We start from the raw sequence: 19,240 nt of genomic DNA, 5'->3' as shown, positions 1-19,240 counted from the left end.
CTCACAAGTCTCTGTCTAGGAAGTAAGAAGTGTATCAGCCCTTGATAGTGTTCAGAAACACACTGCGCTGCCTCTACCTGGACTGACACAGCAATTCTATCCTAAGGCCATAGTTTGCAATTCAACTATGTGGGTGTGCATGCTAGACAGATTCCTGTTGCAGACTGCAAGCTCAGCTGATTGCTAGGAGATGAGTTCTAGACAAGATGGAAGAAAAGCATTTAGCACATGCTTATGAATCTGAGGGAGGCAAGCAGGTCCTGGAGGCAATCTTAGAACAGCGTCTAGGTTGTGGGAGAAAGGTAATATAGCAAATGGAGATAACAGTAGAAGGAAGAGATGAGCTGGTCCATCTCGTCAGTGAAAAGGCAGTGCTCGTAATTCACTGGCTGTTCTGCACATTGAGTAAATAAAACAAACAAAAACCCCCAAAAACTTACCTTCAAGGGTGCACGTAGACTGGGCACTGGAGTGTCCTCTGCTTTGGCAAGCAGCTGTTATGTGCAATGCAGGTCCTTACTCAGACCCAGTAGTAGACCAGCAAAGTGAGCAAGACTGACTCCCCTGGTCTGACATTGCTTATGTCCTCAATCCTCAGCATATTTTCATCTTGACAAAAAAACTGTCCAAAGAGCACAGATTCCTTCCCTGGTCCCATTATCCACAGCATGTTGTACTGTCATTTTCTTTGCCCGTGCAGAAGAATGCCAATTTATTCAAGAAATTTTGGAAATAGCCTCCATATCCTATTCTCCCCCTAATGGTGACCTTGCCCAGCCCCAGGGGAGAAGCAAACTAGAGTCTAAATAATGGAAACCATCAGAATAAGCCCTGAAAGGTGATGAATGTTTCCAGAAATAGAGGTGGGCCTCTTGTTCTTCAGCAAGTGTCTGGTTTGAGTAGATTGCAGAAAGAGGGAAGGCACAGAGAAGAGCAGCAGTGGTGGGAAAGTGGACCACAGCTACTGCTTTGCCAGTTATGCCTCAGTGTAGTAATTTCATGTCTTGCTAGTGGTTTCCAAGAATGTCCAAAATACACGCATTTGTATTCCCAGTGCACACAGTACCATTTAAAAATTGCTTCCATGCCAGCTGGTCTGACAAAGATATACATGGAGGAAGACTGCTATATGTGTACCCTCAGAAACAAATGCCTGGCAACTATGGCATTCCCTAGAAAGGCTGTGTGTATTTTAAGCCCTCTAATCAGGTGCAAATGCAGAGCAATTCACTGCCCACATGCTAGAATATGACACTGGGTGTTGCTGTTTTGCAAATCAAAATCCAAGTGCTCTTATTCTTACTAACAACCCAGAATACGGTTCCAGTTTGATATGAAGAGAAGATTTCATGATGAGGAGAATCAAACATTGGAGAAGTTTGCTCACAGCAACTGTGGAAACTCTGCCGTTGGAGGTTTTTAGGACCCAACCAGACAAAGCCCTCAGCAGCCTGCTCCTAGTTCAGTGCTGACCCCACTTTGAGCAGGAAATTAGACTTGAGATGTTTTGAGGCCCCTCCTCCCTGAATGATTCTGTGCTAATACCCCTTTCTCTGCCTAACCAGGCTAGGCCTGAAATGGATGGGTTCTCCCTGTAGTATTTTGTTGGCACCCAATTTTGGGGTGCCAGAGCAATTCTGTGAGCTGCTGCAGCACAGGCAAAGCAACCTGTTCCAATGCTTTCTCCTACTCTCACCTATCAAACTGCTGCAACACAGGTCTTGGGCTCCTGGATCTTGCCAGACAGTCCTGCCAGGACACATGAATACAAAGGAGGATAGCTGTTCAGGATTATCTCTTGAGAAGTGTCTGTTCTCTAGGTCTTTGGCTGATTTGATAACCAGAGATAGGCACTTGTATCTCCATGGAGTTGTGTGGAATTACAGGTTCAGTGGTCACCTGTTGTCTCACAGCTCTAAAAGATTTGCTGCCATTCCCAACCTTCAAAGCTTTTAGTTCTGTAAAATTCTACTAGTGCTGTTCTCCAGTTATTATCAAGCCTCCCATTGTTTGCTTTCTCTTCACATCGCTGCTGAGAAAGATGGGAGTATAGGTATAGTCCCAGGTCATGCTAGCTAGATCTTCATTACCTTCCCAGTGCCAAAGGTTCCCTTAGAGCCAGAGGATACATATGAATTGGGCTTGGTGCCCTTTGGAAAACATGGTCACACTGAGCAAAATTTGTCACCGCTCACAGCTACATTGTGCATAATGAAAATATGTTGCCTTATGACAGTTGTAGCTTGAGAAGTTTTAGGCCAGGCACTCTCTGCAAATGATATCCTCAAAGACACAACATAGTCCCAGACATGTATCATTCCAGTACAAACAGTCCATACAGAAAATCTCTTCTCTAGAGCAGAAAGACCAAGCATCCAAATGCCTACTCCCACAATATGGAAATGAAGTTTAGTAACTACATTAAAAACCAGTTGAAACTAGTTCAACACATCAATAATACATTTTTATTTAGTACTAATGCATTGTTTGTACTGATAGCATCAAGAAGCATAACCACTTCAAACAGGTGAGGTTTTCTGGAGCTTTCCACTCATGAAAGTCATCTACATCTCAACGACATGGACCAGTACAAAGTCAGAAAGTTACTATACTGTAATTTACCGACAACCCCTCTGCACACTCAATAATCAGTTGTGCTTAGGCAAGCCTGTTTGTATTAGCAAAGCAAGGGACTTGCAAAGCTACAAGAGGTATCATCCCATTGCAAAAACCACCTACATTTGCCACACGATAGCATTTCATCTACGCTAGGGTAATCAAATGTCAGTGTTTTCTGCATAGGGATTCTAGAAATATCTGTCATCATAGTACTTCACAACTGATATGGTTGTTTACCTCACATCGTTGGAGATTTCATGGAAAAATGATCTAGCTAAGGTAAAAGGTGACTTGGATTTTCAAAAAGTTCTTGCTAATGTCCCTCAGAAGAGCTGAAGCGAACTGCCATGAAATAAAGGAAATGATCATTTAATAAATCAGTTATTGACTACAGTAATAAAAAGTGGAAAGTTAACAGTGTCCCCTCCAGAGGGATTCATGCCTGGACTAGTAGATTTAAGTATTTATCTACAAAAAGGGCAAGTAGAAATGTGGCAGTTTATTGATATTAAATTACTTACAATCACAGAAGTGGAAAACAGCTGCAAAGGGATCTTGTACAGGACTGAATGACCAGATAAAGCAACAAGGGAATTTCAAAGTCAAATGCAAAACAAAAATAACAGTCTGAACCTATCTAATGGGGTCAGAACTAGCAACTGCTAAGAAAAAGCATTACTGGCTGTCTTTCTGGAACTGATTACAGGTTCTCTTTTCTGAACTACTTCACTTAGATCTGTATGAACAATAGTGTGGTGTTCAGTGGTTGCAAAAGCAGTGAACTGAATTTTCAAAACTACGAGGAAAGAATTAAATTTTTCTTATTTAATAGGACCAAAGACAGAGATCATTGAAAACTGAAAATAACATGGCTGAAGTATCATTGTGTGTCATCCTGTTCCTACACTCTTCCCAAGGCACCGACTACACAGCACTGACACAGACCTCATCTGACCTACTATAGTCGTTCTTAGAGAAGAGGTTGCACCTTTAGAAATGTGGACAGGCACACAGTAAAACTTTCAGATGTACATGGGTACTGTCCCCTCAATGAAAGGTTCAAGAAGCACCTGAAGTATTTTTGAAATTTTGTGCTAAAGGATTAATATAGTATCGCAGAGGAATCTGAATTTCTAACAGGAGAAAGCAAGTAAAGCAGGCTGATAATGATACATTCTGAGCATTAGCAGGTAAACTGCTAGGTGTCAAACACACTGAAGGTATTGTCTACTGCAGTAATTACCAAATGACCCTTCTCAGGTTCTGAAATTGCTGTTTATATTTTAGTTCAAACAAAATGAGGAAGTATTCCAGTAATACTGGGATTATATTGTATTCTCTCATTTCAGGAACAGAATCTGCAGCTCTTCAAATTGACCACTAGGTATGCTTTCAGCCACAATTAGCAAGCTCCCTGTTGTTTTGAGGTGAATGAACAACTTTCTGCCAAACCAGAAACGTTAGAGAAAGATTATGTAATCTTAAATTATTTTTTAAAACAGATGCAACTCCAGGAGAACAGGAAGTATTGCTGCTGGATATCCAACCCTCAGTATAGCATTCTCCATTCTATCCCTTTTCTTCTTTGTTTTACAATATACAGCGAACAACTGTTATTTTTAAAATCATGCAAATCATATCAGATTAGTACAAGACCATCCCATTAATTGTCTGTTTGGATCTCCCACTAGAAGCCTCAGTATTTCTATTTATCTCCAATTGTGAAGTCTGCCTTAATTTTTGCTTTGCAAGTGTTATGAATAAAGACGTGATTGGAAGAAAGATGTTAGAACAGAAAAAAAAAAATCAGTTCAGCCATGGTGAGAACAGTATTAGTACATCAGACAAACTTCACAGACATCTCAACAAGAGGTAATAGGAATGGATTTGTTTATTACATTGAGGGTATAGCTTTACTTTTGGCTTCTTGTATGTGTATAGCAAATATCATATATATGTTCATATTATAGCTTACAGGTAAGTTAAAAGGCAGTTTGGGGAAAGTGTGTTCAAAATTTTGGTGTCAAGCTTTCAGTCTCAGAAGCAACAACTTAAGAGAAATTTTAATATTACTTTGTATTGTGTATCAGGAACTGCTTACCTCTGCACCTTCTCTAATAAAATAGCCTGTTATTTTCCTGAAAAGATTCTCTGGATGTTCCATCTTAACTAGATGAATTCATCGGTGTTATCAATTACTGGAAATAAATACCAAAATTACACTAAAAAAAGACAAAACACCTAATTTGTTCAGTGATCACTGCAAATATCACTGTGGTGAATGGATGCAGTTGGCAGCCAGTCACAAGTGGTGTTCCCCAGGGCTCACTATTGGGGCCAGTTCTGTTTAATATCTTTATCAATGATCTGGATGAGGGGATCGACTGCACCCTCAGTAAGTTTGCAGATGACACCAAGTTGGGAGGGAATGTTGATCTACTTGAGGGCAGGAAGGCTCTACAGAGGGATCTGGACAGGCTGGATCGATGGGCCAAGGCCAACTGTATGAGGTTCAGCAAGGCTCAGTGCTGGGTCCTGCACTTGGGACACAACAACCCCATGCAGCGCTACAGGCTTGGGGAAGAGTAGCTGGAAAGCTGCCCGGCGGAAAAGGACCTGGGGGTGTTGGTCAACAGCCAGCTGAATACAGGCCAGCAGTGTGCCCAGGTGTCCAAGAAGGCCAACAGCATCCTGGCTTGTATCAGAAATAGTACAGCCAGCACGACTAGGGCAGTGATCATCCCCCTGTACTCAGCACTGGTGAGGCTGCACCTCAAATGCTATGTTCAGTTTTGGGCCCCTCACTACAAGACAGACATTGAGGTGCTGGAGCGTGTCCAAAGAAGGGCAATGAAGCTGGAGAAGGGTCTAGAGCACAAGTCTTATGAGGAGCAGCTGAGGGAACTGGGGTTGTTTAGGCTGGAGAAAGGAGGCTCAGGGGAGACCTTATCGCTCTCTACAACTACCTGAAAGGCGGTTGCAGCGAGGTGGGTGTCAGTCTATTCTCCCAAGTAACAAGCAATAGGACAAGAGGAAACAGCCTCAAGTTGCGCCAGGGGAGGTTTATATAGGACATTAGGAAAAATTTCTTCACTGAAAAGGTTGTCAAGCATAGGAACAGACTGCCCAGGGAAGTGGTTGAGTCACCATCCCTGGAGGTATTTAAAAGACATGTGGACACGGTACTCGGGGACATGGTTTAGTGCTGGACTTGGCAGTGTTAGTTTAACAGTTACACTCAATGATCTTAATGGTCTTTTCCAACCTAAATGATTCTATCCTGATTAAAAAGTCAACAGCTTTTGTGAAACCAGGCACTACATGTTTTCAAAGCATTTAAGAAATGCTATGCAAGTGGCAAGTATTTTCATGCTGTAAGATTGAAACATGCCTAAGGTCACAGCAATGTTTGGGGAGCTCAATCAGTACAAGCAAATAAACACAAGTAAGTTTTGAAACATACTATTTCCCTTCAGAATGTTAAGGGAAACAGGACAGGATGGGGAGAAATTACATTCTGACCAGCATATTCTCCTTTTATACCTTGTAACTTTAATCCTGTGAAAGTGAAGTATAGCTGCTTAAACACAGGATAAACTTACAAGGAAAATTTCTCTATTGTTGCTCAACAGGCTTCATTACTTACTTTTACTGACTGTAGCAAGGCTTTTGACACAGGCTCCCATAGTATCCTTACAACCAAACAGGTGACTAAATAGACTGGATAGAAAATTGTCTGGACTGTCAGGCTCAAAGGGTTGTGACTGGGCATACAAAACCCAACTGAAATCCTGAGGGATGGACACTACGGCTAATATTATTTAATGCCTTTATAACCTGGATGATGGGACAGAACACACTCTCAACAAGCCTGCAGATGGTACCAGATTATAGAGGGCCACTGCTTAGAGGGAGCTAACTCTTGAGAACCAGGCTGACAGGAACACCTCATGAACACCAAAGGCAAATGCAGCGTCCTGTACCTGCACAGAGTTACTCCATCTCAGCAGGACAGACTGGATGCTGACAGGATAAAAAGAAGCTCTCCAGAAAAAGACCTAGGTATCCAAGTGAACAACATGAATCAGCAGCATGTCCTTGCAGTAAAGGCAGCCCACAGCACACCGGGCTGTATTAGTACAAGTGTAGCTAGCAGGCTAAAGCTACCTAATGGAAAAGCATAGAGAAGCTGGTGCTACACTCTTAAAGGTGCACAAGCGAAGTGCAAGAGGAAACATGAGAAACTGATACACGTAAGGAAAAAAATTCCTCATGGTGAAAGTGATGAACCACTAAAACGGGCTGCTCAGAAAGGTGGTGGACTCTTCATCCTTGGAGATGTTCAAGACTCATCTGGACAAGCCCTGAACAACCTGCTCTAACCAGACCTGCTTTGAGGTTCCCTGGCTGGGCTAGGTAGCCACCAGAAGTCCCTTGCATTCTCATTCTAAATTTGGTTATGATGAGTATATGCAAACTTTATATACTAGATAATGAGGTAAGATCCATGTTCTTAAAGCAAATTCTCAACTGAATTCATCTGTGCAAGGTAAACAGCTGTCCATTCAAAATGAGGATGAAACTAGTAGTTGTCATTTGACCAAATCCAAGTCTGTTAACCAAAGTTCTCATTGAAATTAAGTCTAATAAGAACTTCAAGCACTTAAAATGGCCTATTGTTTATACTTGTTAGCAGTGAAATAAAAATACTTTATTATTTAAAAAATGTTTTATAAGTAAGTTTGCCATTAGCTTCTGCTACTCAGTATTATGGAAGACACTGTCTGGTTTTGGACACCCTCCCCACCCACACTTAGTATAAGATCCTGATAAACTTGAGCAAGTACAGTGGAGGGATGTGAGGGGACTGGAGCACTGTGAGGAGAGGCTGAGGGAATGGGGCTTGTTCAGCCTGGAGAAGAGATTAGTCTGGGGGTCCCAAGAGCAGCCTTCCAGCACCTATGAGGAGGCTACCAAAATGACAGAGCCAGGCTCCATCCAAGCCCAGCAGAATGACACTCAACAGTCATAAATTGCAATAGGGCAGGTTCTAATCACAAATAAAATGGGGAAAAAATATAATTAAACATTGTAAGAATTGGAACAGAGAGGTTTGGAAGTTTTTCAGACTAGCTCAAAGGCCTGAGCAACCTGGTCTGAATGCAGAGTTGACTGCGCTTTAAATAGGACACTGGACTAGAGACCTCTAGGATTCCATTGGATTAGAGACCCACTTGGATTCCATGGTGCCTTCACTGAACTGGACAGCCAGCATAAAGAACTAGTACTTTATTTAGATTAAAAGATGCAGTATGGATGGGGGAGACAAGATAAACTTTCAGCTAGCCATCACAAACACTACTACATTAATCACTGCCAGTCAACCAGAAAACTCAAAAAAGGCAGAAAAGATTCAGATATTATTAAAAAAAAAAAAAGCCTAGCTGCTCACCCAAGTTATATCAGACTTGACTACATCACAGAAAGCAGCATCACAGTAGATTCTGCATACCCATGAAACACATGGTCTCCTCTTCTTCCATAAAGATTTTGCTGGAATATCTTGCCAAGAGCTGCTATGCACTGCACCTCCCCTTTTTTGTTAACAGCACAATGCCACTAATGTCCTAATTCTCTTTATGGCTCTTTTAGACAATGCAGATTTTGTCACCTTGAATTGCAATGAAATGCACAGATTATTTGCTTCATAAGAATATTTTCACATACACTGAAATAGTAAAAGGTACATTCTGTGTATTTAAGAGATTAAGAGATTTTATTGTTTTCTAAAATATTTTACAATACAGAGACCCAAACCAGTAATTCCTGACAATTTTAGTAACCGTCTTGTGGATGAACAATTATGTTGGTAAGTTTTCTGTGACAGACATATACATACATTCACTTTCTAAGCTTGTACATTTTGATTAATTGAAAACGATGACTAAATATATCTATAAGCTCAAAAAGCAAATGATAAAGTTCAAGACTACCAACGGTGTTCTATAGTTACCTCAAAACAGGTTTGTTAGCTTCATTACAGTGTAGCTTCCTAACATAAGCATATCTACTTACCTGATACTTAAGTTTTTTTAAACACAAATCTGCTGTAATTTTACAACCCAGTTTTAAGTGTCACAAATGCATACTATTTGACATGATTACAGATGGCCAAGTTGTAACTGCAAACAAATGTAGATTTTACAGTGTTCTGCTACAATAATCCATGTAAGGACTAAAGCTAGTTTATATTTTAACCCACAAATTTATCCACAAATACTGATTTTGAGTATGTTACTGTATTTACTGTACTTCTGAAAATCTAATCACAGAATACTTTGGCTATGGTACAGTAACGAATATGGCAGGAAAGCAGATTTAAATATACCTATAATTTAAACTCTTAAAATAGTCTGAATCTTATTGACATTGAAAGGCTTGATAACTAATAGCCATGCTCTTTATATTTTGGAATATCAAATTATATGTACATATACACAACATAGATATGCTCTTAATAAAAAGCATTTAGTCTATTTTACAGTCTTCTCTGTTCAAAAAAGTTAGCCTTCACAGATTTAACATTTCAAACCACCCAAAAGTCATAAGCAGTTTAAAGGAGATTATTTTGTTTCCCTGCAAACGTGCTGGAAATAGCTAGTATTCTGGGACTTATGCATAATTCATCTTTGAGTGCCATTTAAGATCTAGATGGAAAACTCTTAGTTTAAGTGTCAAACCACATAAACAACATTCGTAATAGAATCCCAACCCATGACACCTGCAGATATCTCTGCTACAAATAACCTCCTGTAACAGATATTTATTAAATACAGTATTTGTTTTACAACTTCAAGCCATGCTGACAACATAGAAAGATTACTACAACATGGAAAGAGTTTACATTCAGTCAACTGGTGACTAAATCTATGACATAATTTAAGTAAAGATAAATCCAGGCATACAAAAAGGTGCTTAACTACATAGCATTTAAATAAAAAAATACTGCATCTTTCAGACATCGCTAAGAACAAATAGAAAATTAACTATAATCTTTAAAATTCAAGTTGCAAGTTACTGAAGGTCACTTAAAATAACTGATTAAACAAAAGTGAGCATAAGCCACATACCTAGGGTAGGGTGAGGCAGAAGCATAGAAAATGCAAAAATGTTTAGGATTCACAATAACAGACCATGTGGGAAGAAAAAGCTTAAAAAGTATTTTTCCTATCATACTATTTTTTCAACCTAACCCCTTTCCTTTACATTGTGCACAAGTTGTGAAAACAATGTCAAATTATTAGTTCAAACTTTTGTCTTTAAATCACCATGATTTCAGTATCAAGCTCTCACCTTTTCATTGAAATATATACACTCTATACATCATTCAGCTTCCTCTCACTTTAAATATATACTGTACAAGCCTACAGAGCTTTTGTAACACTTCTTTATTAACTTTGTCCTTTGTCACTGGATTGGTTCTACATAGTTTGCTGGGTATAAACCAACTTGTCCGTTGTCCAGACGTCCTTTGCACCAACCCTGCTCATCTTCATTCTCCATTTTAGTTAACTCATCCCCTGAACAAAGAATGAACATTGTTAACGAACTGTAACCTTTGAAGTAACACCAGGAAGATATGACACATGTCCCCTTTTCTTCCCCTGCCCACCCCAGGCCCCAGTAGAAACCCTCCCTTCTTTGCTCTTCATGCTTTTGATACTAAGAATACCACTCACAGATGTGCTTATGGGATGAAAGGCCCCCAATTTCAAGAAAATGAGAAGCAGCAAGCTACTTTGAAACTAAAACATTACATTGATGGCATTTCAAAAAGGTCATAGCATTTTTTAAAGCACAATAAAGAATGCAAACTTTTGAAACTATATGCAGTGTTATTTCATTATAAGATCAAAGACACCCATATATCTAAAGGGTATGAACAGTCGAAGATAGCTGCAGATAGTACAACTACCGCTAAACAAGCAGAATAATCCTACATTTATGACCCTCAGCAAAATGTCAGTGCAAGTGAAATAAATGTTTCGTTAGGCTTACTGTCAGTATATATGCCTCTAAGAGTTTTTGGAACATAAGGAGGAAAATGCTACCAAACAAGAGAATTTTACTGCCATGCCTTAAATTATACTAGCAGCTTTTCAGTGTATACTAGGTTGTGATGCAGAAAGATTTAAAGGAATCTTCTACCTTAAACTTTGTTACATCTCTCTCTCTCTCCTTTCCTCATCTTTTTAAGAAATACAAGCATTGGGATTTAACTTCCCCTTTTACTGCTCTAGCTTTATGTTGTTGGAAGCTGATGTACAGTTGTAGCTCCAGAAAAAATAACTCAGAATTTGCTTTCTAACTTACACAGCAAAGGCTGACACTGATTATCCATTCAGGCACTTAGGAACTATAACAACCTCATTTTGATTATCATGCACATCTAATCTTCTACATCCTCAGGAAATACTGTGGCATTAGAAAGTCTGCAGACTCCAAGATGCTGCATATAAGCAAATGAATGTCCACCTCAGCCAGGCAAAAAAGGCTACATTAAGTAACAATTATTTCCTTGTACAACTTATGTGCGTCAAATTATTTCCCTAGATAAAATTGATTTGTGTTTCATCTTAGTTAGCAATAGGAAATACATGCTGAAGATATTAACCACTTAATACAGTCCCAAATGGCTACAAATATACAGAGTCTTGGTATCATTTAGGAGAACGTGAACTAGCCTGCGGACTATAAATTCTTTGGTAGAAATGGACAAGCTTCATATTAAATCTCCACAAAATATCTAGCTTCTATGGCTCCTCTGTTAGATAAAAAAGGTTAAAGCCTCATCTCCTCTAGTTTGTAAGTTTACCAGATAACTAATAAAAGAACATTATGAACAAATGTCTGGCATTGCAGACTGTACTTGGCTTATGGAGACAATTTACAATTTTTTCCACCGTTTCTAGTGCTGCAGAATGAGACAGTATACAATTTCAAGTGTTTCTACTACTTCTATGCAGTGTATGTTAATAAAGAGTGAAAACAATGACTATCAAAAACCCACACTGCATTAACAGTAAGCCCCAATGCAGTTGTACTTGTATTAAAAGCTAGGATTTGGAAACTCAGTGATCTTGAAGATCTATGAAAATATTACCACTTTTAATGTCATCTGCACAACAGTTACAATGAAAACAGTCTAACAACTGTGATAAAGATAGCATATACAATAACACATTTTGACAACATTGCATGGTCTACATTTACTGTAGCTATTTATTCTCAGCCACAGCAGAGAGACAGTAGGGTGAGAGATACATATGGTAGATGGTTATGTCCCATCCTGTTACACAATTATAAAACCTCTCACAAGATATGAATAAACAAAGTTATTCTTCCTCTTTGGAAGAGTCCCACAGTTGTTTGCCAAGAAAAAACCCACCAGATGTATAAAGTATTCCACTAATAAAAAGGAGTTTCATGTATTAAAGTACGTTTGATGGACACTGTGCAGAGCATATATTCTACAGCATGTACCTAGAGGTGATCGCAAAAGCTTTGTAGCCAAATTCTTTGAATGCCTAAGGAAATCCCATCTGAGAATATCTGAGTACATTTAAACTGATCCCTAAAATGCATTAATCCTCTGTTGACAGCTGCTTAGGAGTCTAGGCATAGTCTACGTAGGAGCACAGAAGTGAGTACATTTTAAATTGGCTCCTGCACAACCTGGTGATTTTTTTTCCTTAGTCTTTTGTATGTTCAGTGTAAACCTAGTCACACTAATACTTCTACCTAAAAACTAAGTTTGACTATAGCCATATGATAATTCAGCTTCTGTAAGGGCATTCATAGCCTAGCATGTCATCCTTTTCCTATGATTGATAAAATCATGTAATTTGGTGTTATAATGTACTTTAATGCTCTTCCTTCAAAGGTATTAAGCTATTTTTAAGTGTACGTACATCTCAGTTCATACTTCCTGTACTTTATTTCTACAGACCTCACACTGAGAACCACTTGGTTCAAATAGTTTAATGCAAGTCACACAGCTGCTACTGAAGCACAGAATACCTAACTTTGTATTTAACTATTACATCTGTGTGTATAAACATTGCATAGTTTTGCCACTGAAAGGCCCGTTACTGTAAACCCTTGGAATGCCACCCTGTTGCTTCACAGGCACAATATATATATTTCAAGAGGATTAGCATACTTGCATCCCCTGCTGAGAAAAAAGGAGCAGTTAAAGTCTACAGACTGAAGAATAATTTTAGCTGCTGTGCATTCCAGAGAAAGCTCCACATATTTTGTTAGTACTGTCCTGTCAGGGCACAATTCAGCAAAGTTAATGGAGAAACCAACCCATTCCTCCTCTCCAGAAGCCTACAGTACTTTTCTACAAAGAAGAAAAGTGAGATGTATAGAGTTTCACTACTGAGAAAGGAGCAAGGCGAGTGAAAGGCAGGAGCGCTACCACCTGAGTTTTGGGGCTTTTTAGTTTAAAAACCACAAACTGCATTTAGGATATGACCTAGAAATACACTGTTCGGAGCAGCACCTTTCTCTGTAAGCAGAATGGAAGTCTAGCAGTTCACTGACTAGCTACATATTAACTTTCAGCTGTAACATCCATCTAAGACCCATAATAGATGGTGTAGAAGTAGCATACTTCTTAGAAACCCCAGCTGAAAGGGAAGTAGAACCAAAAGTTCTCTCAAACTTTTTTTCAATACTTGAATCCTGTTGCTCCTCTACAACTAAGCTATTACAGGAGAAGGGAATAAATGACAAGCAAATGGGAAGAGACAAGATCAATGAGACTGCCTATCTCATTTTCACAAACTGAAGTTCTGTTTGCTTTTGCTAAACTACTCGTGCAATCTTGTTCTGGAATTCCTGGTTAGTAAACTTTTCATGTGCAATTCTGGGAAAGAGTAGAATAATTGGCTGAAATCAGAGTTCGAAAGCATGGACAAGGTGTAGCTTTCACCTTTCATCACTAGAGGGTGCTGCCTCCAGGCTGGCCAGATAATTAAAAACTTGGAAGTCTCCTGCTTTGGGGGCTGAGTATGATGCCCAGGCACTTGCTCAGCACACAACGACTGGTAGAACTAGCCCAGACAAACTGAAGGCCACAGCGTCCATGGCGTGCTGCCATCGTACCCCTGTGCCAGCTTTGTATGTGTGCAAACATACTGTGCATGGGTTTCTGCTGTCAGCAGCCTCTAATGTGTTCTCTCAACTCCTATAGCAGCAAGATAAAATGTAAAAAAAAAAAAAGGAAAAAACACCTCAAGGGAAATGCCACATCCTAAGAAGGGAGATGTATAGTCAGTGTACTGTAACATAATGTAAGATTAAAAAAACAGGTAAAGACAATTACTGTGCTTAACGTACACTGAAGGGGGATGGAAAGAGAGAACAAGAAATTATGTGTCCATGACTAAGTTTTCAACCTTAAAAAGTTATCACTTGTAGGAAATTGGAGGCCAAAAAAGGGATGCTTCCAGTTTAAACAGAAGAAATATCAGTTGATTAGATATTGTTTTAAGATTAGCTGCTGTGGCCTTTTCCTTTTAAAAAACAAACTTTGTAGCATTGGCATTTCTGGACAGCTAAAAGCAGCAGCTGTTACTGTCACCCACTAAGAAAAGGAGGAGATAGGATTATCAATTCTGCAGCTCATTTTGTTTAACACAAGATGGTAAGAAAGGAATAGCCCAAACAGATGCAACCCAAACACATTCCAAACAGATTAGAAGCCAGTGCTTCCAAACAGGGGATACTAAGAAGCACTATCAGGAGGGGTGAGGGTTAGATAGGATCCTCTAAGTGGAGTTGTACATTCAGAGAAACAGGGGACTTCAGAAAATAAAACCTGAAGAGAAAAACACACCCCCCCTTTCTCCTTTTGATAAATATGTTAAAGTGAATGCTGTAAACTTACCAGCTTTAAAGCTGAGTTCATCTTGCTCTTGGCCCTCATAGTCATAGAGTGCACGTACTCTCACCTCCATTGCAGGAGAGGTATCTTCATCAAATGGATTGGTGTCTCCATTTGCATCAGTGGAAGAGAAGGGATTATTGGACTCTTCATCAGACCAATCTGTAGGGTAGCTTTGGTTTTTTTCATAGCTGCTAACACTGAAAACAATTTTTAAATTATTCTTTTCTGCTCTTAAAATAGGACACTGGAAATACCACTAAGACACCAGTTCCTCTAATTAAGCTTAAAGTCCACTCTAAGGCCCAGTTTTGAAACTTTATTGCTGGTATCTTCTCTATCTTTAGCAGACAATGCCTCATTAAAAAAAAAATTCTTGCAATACATTTACAAAGTTAGAAAAAGGCAAAAGAAAAAAGATATTAAAGATAAGCTCCCCACAAACTCCAAAAACTTCTCTATCAAGAAATCTATATAATCCATGGGATTATTTACTCTAGAAAGGTAAAAGGTGTGCAGGCAGTAGATGAGAGGAATGATCTGGTTTAGGATAAGACATTTACATTGTTTAGCGGAACCTTCCTCCCAAATCTCTATGCACCTCTACAATAGCTTTCAACACTTTTTGTATGTTGCAATCCACCAGTAATGAAGCTTCATTATACTGCAACAACTTGATCGCTTAAAGAAAAGTTCACTGTTGAGCATGCACATGCCATTTAAGAGAGTGGTATGACAACCCTAGGTGTGCATACTGAAGCAACAGGCAGCTGTTTGAGAAGGTCCTAAATAAAAAGAAAGCAATCGTAAAAGCAGATTTATTCAGTGAGAACACACAGAGCAGTAAAGCTCCAGAAGTAGTTTCACTAGAAAAACCCATCGGTTTTATCATTTTTATAGGACTGCTACAGGAAGGAAAAAAGCAATAGCAGTTCTGTTAGCAACTGCCAATAACCCCAGTTGTTTCAAACCAAAGATCAGGGCAACAGATATGGCATCTGTTAGGAAAGACAAAGTTAGGTTACAGTGTTGCTTACATAACCACTCAAAAGGACTTCATGCACTGACTGGCATAGTGTTATAGAAACCAAAACCAGAAAACCCTGGATAGAGAAAGTGCAAGTGTGAAAACAATTAAAAAACAACATTTCACCAACTTTTTGATCTTATTGTCCTCCTTTTCACTGACAGTACTCCCAGTATCTTCTTCATCTTCAAAGGGATTGTAACTTGATTGTACTGACTGCACTGTGTTACTCTGGACACTAAGACTGCTAATTTGGAAAAGAAAGAGCATTATGGCGACCCTATCTGTTTAAAAGTAAAACAGTCATTGGTGTCCCACTAAGTAGTTTCTTAGCAGACCCCTTTTCCAGCCAAAAAAACCCAAACAAACCCAAAAACCACCAAATGAAAAACCAAATGTCTATCAAGTGTAGCATAAGACCCAAGAAAGTTTGGAAAGTCTCAGATACGATACATTTGTCCAGAATTAGAATATCCTTCGTGTACCATAATTTCTTTTTCTTACTGCCTGCAATAAAAGGCAGTGCGATTTTTCTAGCCAGTTTCATTCCTTTCTAAAGCAGTTTATGTTAACAGTTTTGTATTAATCACATCCAGAATTCTGAAGTGACTAAACGCTTTGCAAGCTACGATTTCAAAGTATAATTGTCATTTCTAGAAATGGGAAGGTAGCAACAGACTAACTACCAGATTAGCTACAGAAAGTGCAGTTTCGCATTGTTTGGTTTCTTTTAATTCCCAATGGAAAGAGAATGGTAAAATGGAGAATAATTCTCAAAATATTTTGTGAGCTGCACAATCGCTAAAAATGCTCACAGATAATTAACATTTGGTTGGACAGTGACTTTTTGATCCTGTAGAGCTTGGTGTTCTTGAAGTTAACAATCCTTTCCAAATAGTCTTTTTAGGCATGAAAAACAAAATACCTGCTATGTTTGTTAGGCTGCGAAACTTGATCTCCCGTCTGATTAATACCAGTCAGAGTCACTCCATCAGAAGCCTTCTTCTTCTCTCTTCTACTGAGAGTGCGATTCAGATCTGCAGACCACTCCTATCAATGAATGCAAAATGTGATTGAGAAATTTAATTGAACATGCAATTATCACATTTAATTTGCAGGCTGAGTAATGGAACATACATTTATACATACAACAGTACAAATAATTATTAAAAAAGATAAGTTACTCTAAATGTTTCAGTTATAGTTCTGATCTAGTTCCTACCCTAGCTATGCAGATACCTGTGCTACTTGCAAAATCCCAAGGGTACCTGTACTTCCCTGCATAGTATTCTGAATACCTTGAAAAGACCAGATATCTGGCATATAACTGGAGAAATCAAAGGAGCTGGCCAGTGCAGGTCTTTAAAAGTTGTATTGAGAGGGCTTACTGTTTCAAATAATGCCAAGACATCTGGCTTTAAAAGGTAAACCTTACATTTGATTTAAAAAGGTATTATAATCTAATTTAAGACAGGGCTTACTTCTCAAGAAGTCGTCCAAGTATGACCTACGAAGCAGCTAATTTTTAAACTAATTGTGTAATACTTCTCCTGTCCCTAAGATTTGAGCCCCTAAGGTACTTCACTCTAGATTTAGTGAAATTTATTGTCCTTAAAAGCCATCCATAAAAGTTAAGGCTCAAATCAACACAACAATTCAGATGTTTTTAGAAGGCAGACAGACAGGAATGATGAGACCTAAACACAACTTCTCCCTATCAAGTCAAACTAAGCTGCGTACTGATATAAAGCAGGAACCAACAGAGAACAAACTGGATGCCAGCAAATATCCTATGCTGAGGCATTTTTCATCTCAGAAGACTTAAAGGTAAAAAGAAGTCAGAAGATAGTTTGCTATACAAAAGATAGCATTTGAGATAAGTATTTTTAACAGGAAAAGAAGATTTTGCGAGTTGCTATTACTACTGCTTTATACATGTAGAACAGTCAGCCAGTCTTCAGTGATTTCTGGCCAACTTTTCAGAGATAGTTCATCATTTTAACTTTGTACAGATACATATTGGATTTCTGAGTTACCATAGTATAAAGACCACTGACCTAAGCATATCTGCAGTTTACAATGCAATTTCATATTCATTTGATCATGACTTTTTTTTTTTTACTTACGTCATCCTTGTAGCATGTAAATGAGAAAAAACTTGATTAGAAAAATAGTAACAGTATTTAATCTGTTAATTATAATGCTTATCGAAAAGGATGATAATTTCCCCATGCAGAAGTAACTGTAGTTCAGTGTTTCAGGCAAAGAAATTCTGCAGTACTGTTACGAGCTTTCTTCCTCAAACCTTCTAATCAAAAGTTACTCAATATTTTAAAAACAAGTGATATTTTCCATTATGGTTAATAAGAGAACAGTGAACACTCCAGAGTTGATGCTTCCACTCCATTAATTTAATGCCTAGAAATTATATCAACTAAATCCCTGATTGTGGTCAGACAAACTCATCTCAGCTCCAGACATTCGATACTTTGATAGTATGATCTGCACTGATACATTCTGGTACTTGCTTCTTGTAAGCTATGTTAGCAGAACACTACTTCAAAAAATCTTTCTTTTGAAGATGGCATTCAGCAGTAAAATTACCAACTGGTTAAAGGTGGAACTTTTTTTACTCAAAAAACTAGTTAAGACTTATAAATACCAATTTTCAGAACTGACTGAAGTATTTAGTTCAAACTTTTTCAAAGTCTTTGCTGCCTACACTATAATTATGTGCTAACAGCGAGGAGATTCAAATTGAAGTCTGACACCAAAGGGGAGAAGTAAAAACATATAGGATAACATGTACAGATGTCAGAGGTGTATCAACTAAACCATGGCTTACTAATGAGCTCAGTAATGACTTTAACTTAAAAAAGAAAAATCACTATAGAGTTTCCTGTTTTACCCCTTTTCTCTTTAAATGGGTGCCTGATATAATCACCTCCAAAAGTTGGAGGATGAGGAGACCCAATGGAAATCAAGAAAAGAAAACTACTATGACTTGTAAAAACAAAAAAATTCACTGCTAGAAGCCTGAATTTAAGAGTTACACCAGAAAGGAATATGACAAAAAGCAAAGAGGAAAAAATAGACAAAACAAAACTGGGTTTTAAGTACTCTGACCTTACCTCAAACTGAGGCCAATTCATTGACATCCCTGGACCTTGATTAGCTCTAAACCACCGCAAGTCTTCCACAGCATCTGCTGTTTTGATATTCTGTTCCAGTTCACGGTAGATATTTTTGTAACTGCAAAACAGATTTGCCTTTGAATTTAGTATAACATTCAGAAACATGGCAAATCCCCTAGTCAAATTAAAAAAAAAATATTTTCAAAGTTCACAACAGTATTGAAAAAAAACCTTACATCAGGACAGACTTTTAAAAACTTTGACAGACCTATTAATTGCCTGTAAAAGAAAAATAGTAGTCCAACAAGTAAGCTTGCTGGAAGTTCACAAAAACATAAAATCCTTATTTGCCAAGATTTTAGAATTCTGACTCTTGTGTAAAGTAACTTAATGGGCTGTCATTAAATGTAGGATTTACATACAAATGTATTTAAATTACTGAATGCCAATCCTGAAGTTTCTTGAATTTAAAAGCTTGCCTACAAAACAGTAGAAACTGGTTTTGTG

General features: G+C 38.4%; 1 protein-coding gene across 5 annotated transcripts in view; it reads right to left on the bottom strand.

Annotated features, from left to right (window-relative positions):
• Positions 1 to 8,376: 8,376 nt before the first annotated feature.
• Positions 8,377 to 19,240, bottom strand: part of PACSIN2 (protein kinase C and casein kinase substrate in neurons 2) — a 63,041-nt gene continuing 52,177 nt past the window's right edge. For 3 of the 5 annotated variants that reach the window (XM_069806980.1, XM_069806981.1, XM_069806984.1), the window contains 5 exons: positions 18,731 to 18,851; positions 16,525 to 16,649; positions 15,730 to 15,846; positions 14,576 to 14,772; positions 8,377 to 10,199 (listed from right to left, as the gene is read on the bottom strand). In XM_069806980.1, the coding sequence (XP_069663081.1) occupies positions 10,087 to 10,199; positions 14,576 to 14,772; positions 15,730 to 15,846; positions 16,525 to 16,649; positions 18,731 to 18,851 (673 nt within the window). In that variant the 3' untranslated portion in view covers positions 8,377 to 10,086. The remainder of the gene's footprint in view (positions 10,200 to 14,575; positions 14,773 to 15,729; positions 15,847 to 16,524; positions 16,650 to 18,730; positions 18,852 to 19,240) is intronic. The other 2 variants (XM_069806982.1, XM_069806983.1) reach the window with 2 other exon arrangements.

This window comes from Haliaeetus albicilla, chromosome 19, assembly GCF_947461875.1.
Source record: "Haliaeetus albicilla chromosome 19, bHalAlb1.1, whole genome shotgun sequence".
NCBI classification, from domain to species: Eukaryota; Metazoa; Chordata; class Aves; order Accipitriformes; family Accipitridae; genus Haliaeetus; species Haliaeetus albicilla.
Note: the sequence above shows the minus strand (reverse complement) of the source record. Positions and strands in the feature narration are given on the sequence as shown.